Source organism: Onychostoma macrolepis, chromosome 12 (assembly GCF_012432095.1).
Source record: "Onychostoma macrolepis isolate SWU-2019 chromosome 12, ASM1243209v1, whole genome shotgun sequence".
Classification (NCBI taxonomy): domain Eukaryota; kingdom Metazoa; phylum Chordata; class Actinopteri; order Cypriniformes; family Cyprinidae; genus Onychostoma; species Onychostoma macrolepis.
In genome coordinates, this window is record NC_081166.1 from 17,768,361 (window position 1) to 17,779,066 (window position 10,706).

At 34.2% G+C, this 10,706-nt stretch overlaps 1 protein-coding gene across 1 annotated transcript; it reads left to right on the top strand.

Annotated features, from left to right (window-relative positions):
• Positions 1-410: 410 nt before the first annotated feature.
• Positions 411-10,583, top strand: ccz1 (CCZ1 homolog, vacuolar protein trafficking and biogenesis associated). Its single transcript, XM_058792610.1, has 17 exons — positions 411-569; positions 1,170-1,245; positions 1,350-1,446; positions 1,651-1,748; positions 1,836-1,929; positions 2,052-2,132; positions 2,666-2,713; positions 2,831-2,914; positions 3,704-3,879; positions 4,625-4,706; positions 5,647-5,708; positions 6,368-6,479; positions 6,902-6,935; positions 8,406-8,523; positions 9,169-9,327; positions 9,796-9,923; positions 10,089-10,583. Exons 2-17 carry the CDS (start codon positions 1,232-1,234, stop codon positions 10,142-10,144), a joined length of 1,443 nt encoding a protein of 480 aa, XP_058648593.1. The 5' UTR covers positions 411-569; positions 1,170-1,231; the 3' UTR covers positions 10,145-10,583.
• The last annotated feature ends 123 nt before the right edge of the window (positions 10,584-10,706 follow it).

Consider the following 10,706-nt stretch of genomic DNA (forward strand, 5'->3'; position numbering starts at 1 on the left):
TTAAACAAACAAAAAACCTGTAAAAAAAAAAAAAAAAAAAAGAACAGGCAAATTAAAGAAAATTAAATAATGCACAAATTATTTGTGTGAGCCAACAATATGATTTTCCTTAAATATTATATTTCTGAGGAAAATTGTTATGGAAAAAATATAATTATCATCAATGGACATGAAATGTAGGCTACCCTAAATCGTGTAACCATTCTGTATTGGTTTTGAAAACAAAACGCTTGCTTGATAATTAATCGACTGACATGGTCTGAAAATCCCTTGAGTTATATATATATATATATATATAATTTAACGTGAGCCTACCTGATTTAAAAAATCCCTTTAAAGTGCTTTTTATTTTCTTTATACGTAGAAAGTTCTGAATCATGGGGTAAAAACTGAGTGACAGGACTAATAGTGAAACGGAACTGTGGATGAAATTTACCCGATCGCATCCAACTGTAACACACAGGCGACTGTCAAGAGCAGGAAGTACATCTTTTCCATTGATCTCAGCTCTGTTTTTCCTCATGAGATAACAAATCAAGCACTTTGTTTCTGTTGTCATGCTGTAACAGGTAAGCACAAATTGGTTGAACACTTTTTGTGATAGTTGTCGCTTTTGAAACATGGCATGAAACAGTCAGATTAATGCTGTAGCTAACCAGCTAGCTTGTAAGTAATAGGCTAATTTGTCTGACCACCGTCACTGTTTTCATGGAAAGTGAAATGCTTTGGGTTCCTTTTTTTTTGTTTAGTTGCCTCACTTATCAAATTCACGTTTCTAACTATATAGGTCATGTACATAATTATGTAACGTATCTTTTTGTCTTGTTCACTAGTCTAAGAAACATCTAACTGCTTTCCATCAGCAGTTTATATGAAAAGTATAAAAGAAGGCAGTTTAGTTACAGTTTATTCGCTTTTCTCATAATCTTAACCTAAACAATTAAATTACATAATTTAAAAAAAAATGCGTTCAATTTAACTGGCGTCCATAATGTAAAATAAAGTATTGCCATGAACATTCTTTACATTGTAGCTTTTACAGTTTATACATATGATCTAAAATTAGTTAAGTGATTTAGTAGGTATACCTTTCTGTTTCTGTTTATACTTGAAAATGTTTTCACCGCGTCCTTTGACAACAATCCCAATAAAGTTTATTCTGTGTACAGATCAAAGGCATGCACGCCAAACTCAATGAAAAAAGAGGGAACCGTAGACACAGACCACACTAATGCTGATGATCAGGTATTTTTATCAAATACCTGGGGTCTAAATGTGAATTATTTTTAAATCAGATATGATGTTAATTATCTGCTTTATATTCCAACTTTATATCATCATCTCATAAGCCCAAGAATGGCATCTGGAATGCAAGAGAAACAGTACACCCCATCTTTGCTCAGTTTTTTCATCTATAACCCTAAGTTTGGACCACGTGAGGGCGAGGTAAATCCTGTTTATTTTTTAAAAAATTAACAACTGGTGTAATTGTTTTGCTAAATAAATAAATAATCTCCACAGCAAATGTATAAAATGTCTACAAAACCTGTCTGGGCATGGTAATAAACTGAAAGGTGAACTAATGCAGGCAGAAGTCTAAGTTACTGTATGTTAATCATATGTTTATAGAGCTGTTATTGTATTTTGTAGGAGGAAAAGAAAATCTTGTTTTACCATCCCATTGAAATAGAGAAGAATGAAAAGATTCGCAATGTTGGACTCTGTGAGGCCATCGTTCAGTTCACCAGGTTAGCACTTTACTAATGATGGGATTAAAAAAAAAAACAAACAAACATAGAGAGACAGGCTTAAATGAGGGATTTTCTTATTTACAGGACCTTCTGTCCAACAAAACCAGCCAAATCCCTCCATACTCAGAAGAACCGACAGTTTTTCCATGAGCCAGAGGAGAACTACTGGATGGTCATGGTACGTCTATGCATCAGTAATGTTTTGTAGAGATTTAGTTTAAATCCAAAAAAGACAGAAAAAAACAAACTAGCCTGACACAGTGATGCTAATGTTAAGCACCCTTGAATTCCTCTCTCAAGGTTGTACGGAATCCAATGGTTGAAAAACCCAACAAAGATGGTAAACCACCCACTGTAGAATACCAAGAGGAAGAGATTATTGTAAGTAATGTATGGAATGATAGTTTAAAATATTTCATTAAGGCATTTTTTTATTTTACACACCCTACAGAAAAAAGTAAAATAATATCCACAAAACTGATTAAACTGATTAAAATTGACAGTAAAGACAATATAAAAAAAAAAATAATAATAATAATTGTTGCAAATAAACGCTGATGTTTTGTGTCTATTCTTTGATAATAATAAGACATGTTTCTTGAACACCAAATCAGCATATTAGAATGTTTTATGAAGATTCATGTGACACTAAAGACTGGAGTAATGGCTGCTGGAAATTCTCCTTAGCCATCATAGAAATATAAATGACATTTTTCTAAATATTATAGATATAAAAAAAAACATTATAAAAATGATTAAATTATATATATTAAGAAATACTGTTTTTACTATATTATTAATTAAATAAATGCAGAGCATAAGAGACTTATTTCAAAAGCATTTAAAATAATCTTACCAACCCCAACCTTTTGATTGGTTGTGTAGATTAAGTTGTTCCCCTCTTTGTGTTCTAGGATTCAGTTTATGGGTCTGTATTACAACAGTGCTACAGCATGTATAAGGTAAACACTCTTTATATTTATCTATTTTCTCACTTACAATCTATTATTTACTCATTATTGTTACAAACAGCTGATTGCTTCTAAGTTTTTTTTGTTGTTGTTGTTGTTGATCTTTAGCTCTTCAACGGCACATTCAGCAGGGCATTTGAGGCTGGTGGAGTGGAACTGCTTACCCAAAAGCTTGAAAAGTTCTTTTACAGGGTAAATAAAGTATTAATTAAGAGAACTCAATCCTTCAATCAGATAAAAGGTAGACAGTGCATACCTTTGGTCTGTTTGGTACATGCATCTGCATTAGTTTTAGGCTTTGAATATTGCTTTTCTTTATAGTCATACTGTTGGCCTGCTATGAGAGCTTCTTTACTTGACTTTTTAAGATGTCACTGATAATCTGACCACTTGAAATTAAAGTCCCACAGTTAAGGAAAGAGATAAATTACAGACATATTTCATAGTTCAAAATTGTAGAGATATGTGGTGTTGTTCTTTATTTCTGTTTTCATAGTCCACATATATGTGCAAATGGTTAATGTGAGACACATATATATGAAAAGGAGGCCTGACAATCTCATTTGTCCGTGTTTGCCTTATTGGTTCTTCGGTTCAGATTTCCTTGCTGAGGGCATGCTTACTCACCTGTCTGAATAATTCAACTTAGGTCAAGGGAAACCCTTCACGTCACCCCGTCCCTAACCTGAGCTGTGCCCTGAAGCTCTCAGTGAAAGTGCAATTTGTGGCTTTGGTTAAAGTCACACTAGGGCTGCATCTCAGCACGTCAAGTTGTCCAATTACATTACATCAGCCTTATCAGGGACGCTTTGGTAATTTCATCCGTGTTTGAGGGCATAGTGCTGTTGTAGTTTTTTTCTAGACCGTTCTTGATAAGCAAAATGTCAGTTCTGTTATTTTATCTGATAATTGAGAAGATTTTTTAAATATATCTTTTAAAAATATATTTTTTTAAAGTTGTTGTTTTATGCTTTGTCTTAGTACCTGCAGACACTTCATCTCCAGTCATGTGACCTGCTGGATGTCTTTGGGGGAATCAGCTTTTTCCCTCTTGACAAGATGACCTACCTGAAGATCCAGTCTTTTGTCAATAGAGTAGAAGAGAGCCTGAGTCTTGTCAAATACACGGCCTTTCTCTACAACGACCAGCTGATCTGGTGAATGTCAATCTACACACGCCTCAAAAATGTTAAATTCTGTCATTTTTAACTTACCCTCATGGCATTACAAACCTGTAAGACTTTATTTTGTTTGTGGACAGTGAAAGAAACTATTTAGCAGAATGTTCATGCTGCTCTTTTAAAAGTGAATTTTGAAAAAGGATAAAAAGAGCTATGTTTAATATTAATGTATGTTGATAATTAATGATTGTGTATTCAGATCACACATTTGAGAATTCTTGTGTGTTGATTATAGCTTTAAATTTATATTTTGTGTTGAATTATAATTTTGAAAGATTTTTCACTAAAACTGCAAATGCATGATACGAATGAGGATTTACCTTAAATAACTGAGTGCTGTAGAGGACATGAAGTCTGAGAGATGAGACTGCAGGGACTCAATAAAGCAGCGCAGCCAAAGCTTCTTAATCACAAACTGTCTGGCACAGGGATCCAGATAGACTTTAAATATGACTTTTAATCCTCTTTGTTGAATTCAAAACATGACTTTCATATCTTGTTTTCAAAAATTGCTTTCACCGAAGTGCCTGCGTTTATGCCTGTTGAATGTTATTTGACTGATTACTTGTTTAAATTAAAGTGTCGCATCGATAACATATTATCAGCTACCAAGTTTTGTAAGACATTTAAACAATTCACATTATTATTGAAACACTTTCTTGTATTTGAATGAGCAAGTTTGTATGTGGTTTAGTCTTATGTTCTGTGCTGTATTTCGTAGGAGTGGTCTAGAGCAGGATGACATGCGTATTCTGTACAAATACCTGACGACCTCACTGTTCCCGCGGCACACTGAACCTGAGGTGAGCTGAGCATTAGGACACTGTACTATTATATTGTAAATGTGTAAGCCCTAGATACATAATAGATAGAATTAGCCATTTGAATCATTTCCCTTTTTACCCTAGTCTAACACTGTTTATATATAGGGGTTCTTTTCAATGTGTCAAATTGGCCCCATTAATAATTTTTTTAAGCATTTTAATTCCCTGTCTGTCTTTAATTGTTACATTTTTAATTTTCAAACATCATGTGTGTCAATTAATTGCTATACGTTTTGTGATACACTACCATTCAAAAATGTAAAAAAGCTAAATTGTTTTTTTGGAAAAAAGTCTCACACCAAGCCTGTATACTGTATATTTAATTAAATATACAGTAAAATGTTTATGTTTATATTATAATAATATGAAATATTATTGAAATTTAAATTACAGTTTTTTATTTAAACATTTTAAAATGATCCTTCAGAAACAATTCTAATATGCTGATTTGTGCTCAAGAAACTTATCAATGTTGAAAATAGTTTGCTTATTCAATATTTTGTGCAAACTGTGATACTACTTTATTTCTTTGATTTAAATTCAAAAGCATTTATCAGAATTTATTTACAAACCTGGTTGCTACAGCAAAGCCAGCTTCTAATGTTTATAGTCTCTGGCCTACTAATACAATCTTTTGTGTGTAACTGTACTTATACAGTTTCTAACAGCATGTGTGACTTGATTTAGCTATTTTAAGATAGTGCGAGCATTCTGTGCAAATTAGATTTTTATACCAGTGAATTTCAGTTAAATATATAGTAGGATACAATCATTTTGAGTGGAGAGACAGTGTAACTGATGTCATGCCATAACAATACAGTGTGTGATTTTTGGAATGTGCTCCAAAGACTTGTGCCATCTACAGCTGTATTTATGAATGACCTGTGTTTGTGTGCTTGTGTGTGCAAACATTCGGCAGCTTGCAGGAAGAGACTCTCCGCTCAGGCCAGAGGTGGCTGGGAATCTGTTGCACTACGGGAGGCAAGTATCCAAATATTTCCTGCTTTGAACTCAGGGCTGGAACAGCGGGCTCTTGGCCTTCTGCCTGTCTGCTTGGGCTCAGTGCTTCGGGGACACAAGCAGCCAAGCGTAGCGCTAAGACAACACAGATCAACCAACACTGCCAAATATCAGATTGCACAAGGTTAATTTAATTGCTTTAGTGGCAAAGAGAAAACAATAAGCCCAACAGACTTCACAATAACCCGTCTGGTTGTTCGACGAGTGGATGATGGCACAAAGGGGTTACGTTTGACTGATTCCAGTAAGATTTATAGATTATTCTCGTGAGATCAATGAAGGAGAGACTGATGAATAATTGTCAGAGCTTCTTTGTTGGTATGTGTTCAGTGTGTAATGTGGGTAATGGGAGCATACTCTTCAGAGGGTCGGTTGTGACTCTTGAGGCCAGGGCCACCCCATGGAGGTTAGCAGGACAGTGTAGCTGGTAGCAAGCTGTATGGACTGAGAATTTGGCACTTATTCAGAGGCATGGGAGATGATCACAGATTATTCATCATCTGAAAGAGATATTTGTGGACTCTGGATTTTGGTGCCTCCTTAAGAAGTCAGTGAATATTTGTATTATGCATGAAAAGTCCAGAGTTGTACTAACATCTTATGTTATGTTATGGAAACAGATTTTTAACAGGACCAGCAAATCTTAAAGATCCAGATGCAAAATTCAGATTTCCCAGGATATATGTGAACACAGAGGACAGTTACGAGGAGCTACATTTGATTGTTTACAAGGTGAGAGAAAGAGTCAAACTCAGTGTTATTCTTTATGCATTTTAATCTATAACATTCATATTTTGAATTATTTATTATTAATAAATGAATAAAGTATATTGTTAATAATAATAATTATTATTATTTTTATTATTTAATTTAGTACATCTGGGCAAATGGAAACTAACACTAATTCAAATAAGATACAACTTATTTGTTTAGTTGTTCATTCTTATAAGGTGATGTGTGTGATTTTAAGTTAAAATACTTAAATATAGCAATAGTGGCTCCAAAGTTGTGGGTTTTCTTTGAGAATCTGTTGAACAATAAGTGCTCAGTTATGGTTAATAATTTTGTTTCTAGACAAATAAAAGTAGATTTTTGATTAAAATAAAGCATTTCTGCTCATTTCATATTTTACATAAATGTTATTCCTTATCCAGGCAATGAGTGCAGCTGTATGCTTCATGGTAAATGGTAAGTATCCGCTTTTAAGTAATTTTAACTAATTTTTGTTCTTGTTTTGTTAACAATTTACACTGTGTGCAGAATTATTAGGCAAGTTGATATTGTGGTCATATTTTTTTGCCAAGAATATTTTACCAATTCCAAACCACATCAATCTTAATAACTACTATTGATTTTGTATTTAATCATTTCTAAGTTATATATAATTGTCCATGAAGGCTGAAAGTCAAAAACTCCTTATTTCAGGTGTGCTGAATTATTAGGCAGGTTTTCTTTACAGATAAAATGAGCCAAAAAAGAGATTGAACTCAGAGTGAAAGTAAAAAAAAAAAAAAAAAAAAATAATAATTAAATGCCCATGAGAAGGATGCAATACTAATTCAATAATAGAATTAGCAAAGTTAAGGCATGATCATTGGGCAGTGAAATGCTCATTGGGTCAGCAGGGTCAGAAAAAACAGGTGGAGAAGAAAAGACACGTTAACTGCAAAAGAATTAAGAATTAAGGTGAAGAATTAGCTGTGAAACCATCAGGAATCATTTAGTCTCCAGCACCATCATTTTCCAGAACTGCAACCTTCCTGGAGTCTCCAGAAGTGCAATGTGTCAGGTTCTCAGAGACCTTGCTTGGGTAAAAAAAATAAAAAATAACCCTCACTTAATATGAATAACATGCTGAAGTGTTGTGAAATACATGAAGACTGATTTTGTATAGGCTTTATGGACAGATTGTTGAGAGTGACTCTCGAAGGACCAGCATCACATCCTCTTGTACCACTGTTTGAAGAATTTATCTTCCAGAATCTGGCAGTAAGTTTTAGGAGCTCATTTTTATTCCATCTCCTATCCTAAAAAGTTTGTCTTGCAGAGATTGACTAAAATGAGCTCCTAAAACTAATATTAAGTGAGGGTTATTTTTTAGCATTTTTTACCCAAGCAAGGTCTCTGAGAACCTGACACATTGCACTTCACCTCTTAATTCTTTTGCAGTTAACGTGTCTTTTCTTCTCCACCTGTTTTTTCTGACCCTGCTGACCCAATGAGCATTTAGCTGCCCAATGATCATGCCTCAACTTTGCTAATTCTATTATTGAATTAGTATTGCATCCTTCTCATGGGCTTTTAATTATTATTATTATTTTTTTTTTTTACTTTTACTCTGAGTTCAATCTCTTTTTTTTGGCTCATTTTATCTGTAAAAGAAAACCTGCCTAATAATTCAGCACACCTGAAATAAGGAGTTTTTGACTTTCAGCCTTCATGGACAATTATATATAACTTAGAAATGATTAAATACAAAATCAATAGTAGTTATTAAGATTGATGTGGTTTGGAATTGGTAAAATTTTCTTGGCAAACAAATATGACCATAATATCAACTTGCCTAATAATTCTGCACACAGTCTAGTAATCATATTATCAGGAAGTCAGTCAAATGTTAACTTTTCTTTCAAACCCTGCTTCCATTTGTGCACGTAGTGGCAGTGGATTTGAATCGTGAGTTTTGTGAACAACTAGACAGCCTGGTTGGTCCCCAACTCACCCTGTTGGCCTCTGACATATGTGAGCAGTACAACATCAACCGAAGGACATCAGGGTCAGTATTACTCCAGAGCTTCACTTCAACTGCTGAATGAAGAAAATCTAATGTTTGCAGAAAAAAACTCAGTGTCAAGTCATGAAATAATATCATAAAGGCATTGTAAGTGATTTTATTTTTGCCACGCTTAGGCACTGAATTAGCCCTTGAACCACACTCACTAAACTATTTTAATGATATCTGTCAGGTAGTCGGGACATTTTATTTGTGGTACAGCACTTTTAAACTATTTATATTTATGTTGAGCTGTCACTGCAACTGTCAAGTTAGTCCTGCTTCACTGCTCGTAAATGCATCAGTCTTAAATGACTGGGTCATCCTGTGACCCAGGTAACCATTCAGAAATATTGACAAGGCTTTCACTTACCCGCATGCTGAATACAAGTGTCCACTGTATCATCTCTCTTCGAGTAGCAGTTACCGGAGCTTATTCATTAATCATATCTAAACAGTGTGTCCTTATCTTACCTGAGCCCTATGTGGTGTGCAGTATTGTTTTGTGTGGTACAATCCCTCATATCAACTTACATGCCACTTATCACACTTTAAAGACACATAACTGCGTTTATTCTTCCGTGCATGTTACATTGGGAGGGAAAACTATACCTCAGCTTCACTAATTCTCTCAAAATGTTGTTGTAGGCCAGAGAAGGAGCCTCAGTTTAAGTTCATCTATTTCAACCACATGAACTTGGCTGAGAAAAGCACCATCCACATGCGCAAGACGGCCAGCGTGTCCCTCACCTCTGTCCATTCGGACCTCATGAAAATCCTTGGAGACATCAACTGCGATTTTGCACGGTAAGCAATGCCACTGATCTACTGTATTTGGAATAAATGAATACATAGGACCAAAAATGAGCATGGTGAAATAGTATGTATTGAGTAATAATTGCATGCATTATCCATTATTATATGCACATGAGAATTTCTCACGATAAATTTCAGCCTAATTCACAAATCCAATTTTTTATCTTAAACTCATTGTATTCTACATGAGTGACCACATGCCCAAGGTTACTAATTTGCATAAAGCATGTCTAAACCGTATCCTTATAAGGGGTTTCTGTACAACAATAAAGACACGTAGCATTAGCAATAAAAACACAGCTTGAGCTATACCGCTTTTTTTTTCTTTCTCTCTCTCTCTCTCTTTCTCTGTATATGTGTATGATTTTAAGATTAAATATCTATGTATATAGTTTCATTTTAACATGTTTATAAGGCCACACGGTTAGTGAATGAGACTCTGTGTCTGTGCATGTGTAGGGTTGATGAGGACGAGGAAATCATTGTTAAAGCGATGACCGATTACTGGGTTGTTGGAAAGAAGTCTGATCAGAGGGAGCTGTATGTCATTTTGAACCAGAAGAATGCCAACCTCATTGAAGTGAATGGTATGTAAAAATTAGCTGGCCAACACTGAGGTGATATAATGGTGTGAAGTTATTAAAATCTACTAGTTAACTTTTGATCACAGTTATTTATTTAATTTAAAAGTCAGCATTATAAAAACATTTCTGTTGACCCAAACTCTCACCAAGATTCTGTTTGTGTTACAGAGGAAGTCAAAAGGCTGTGTGCAACACAATTCAATAATATTTTTTTCTTGGACTGAAGAGATATGATGGGCATGGACTACTTCACTACACTAAAACTGTCAACTGTTCAGGTTTTACTGACAGCATCAGTGTAATGCAATAATTGCATTGTAAAAAAAAAAAAAGATTTTTCACATCATGCAATTTTTTAGATTTTTATTTAATCTATACAGAAATGTGGTTGCTTCCTTGTAATTAATTATAAAATCTGAATTTTACTGTAATTGCCTCTCTTCATTTGTTTGTGTGTACATATGTTTAATTGTCCATCAGCTATCCTTTCTTTTGTTTCATTCCCATTGTTCAGATTTGTTTTATCACATACAGATACAATTAAGTTGACATTTAGGATATAATTCTGTCGAGCTATATTTTCTCTTATTTTAAATGCTGTCATGTCATCAGTATCGTGGTTTAACATACATTATTTCACAATAAATTTCAGTTTTCATTAAATGAAGGTTGCTGTTCTTGTTCGACTACACTTCACTCTTAAAATTATATGATCTTGAATAACTTTGCTATCATGCTCCACTTTTAATATGGATTTCAAGTCTCTGACTGCCTCATGCTGATCAA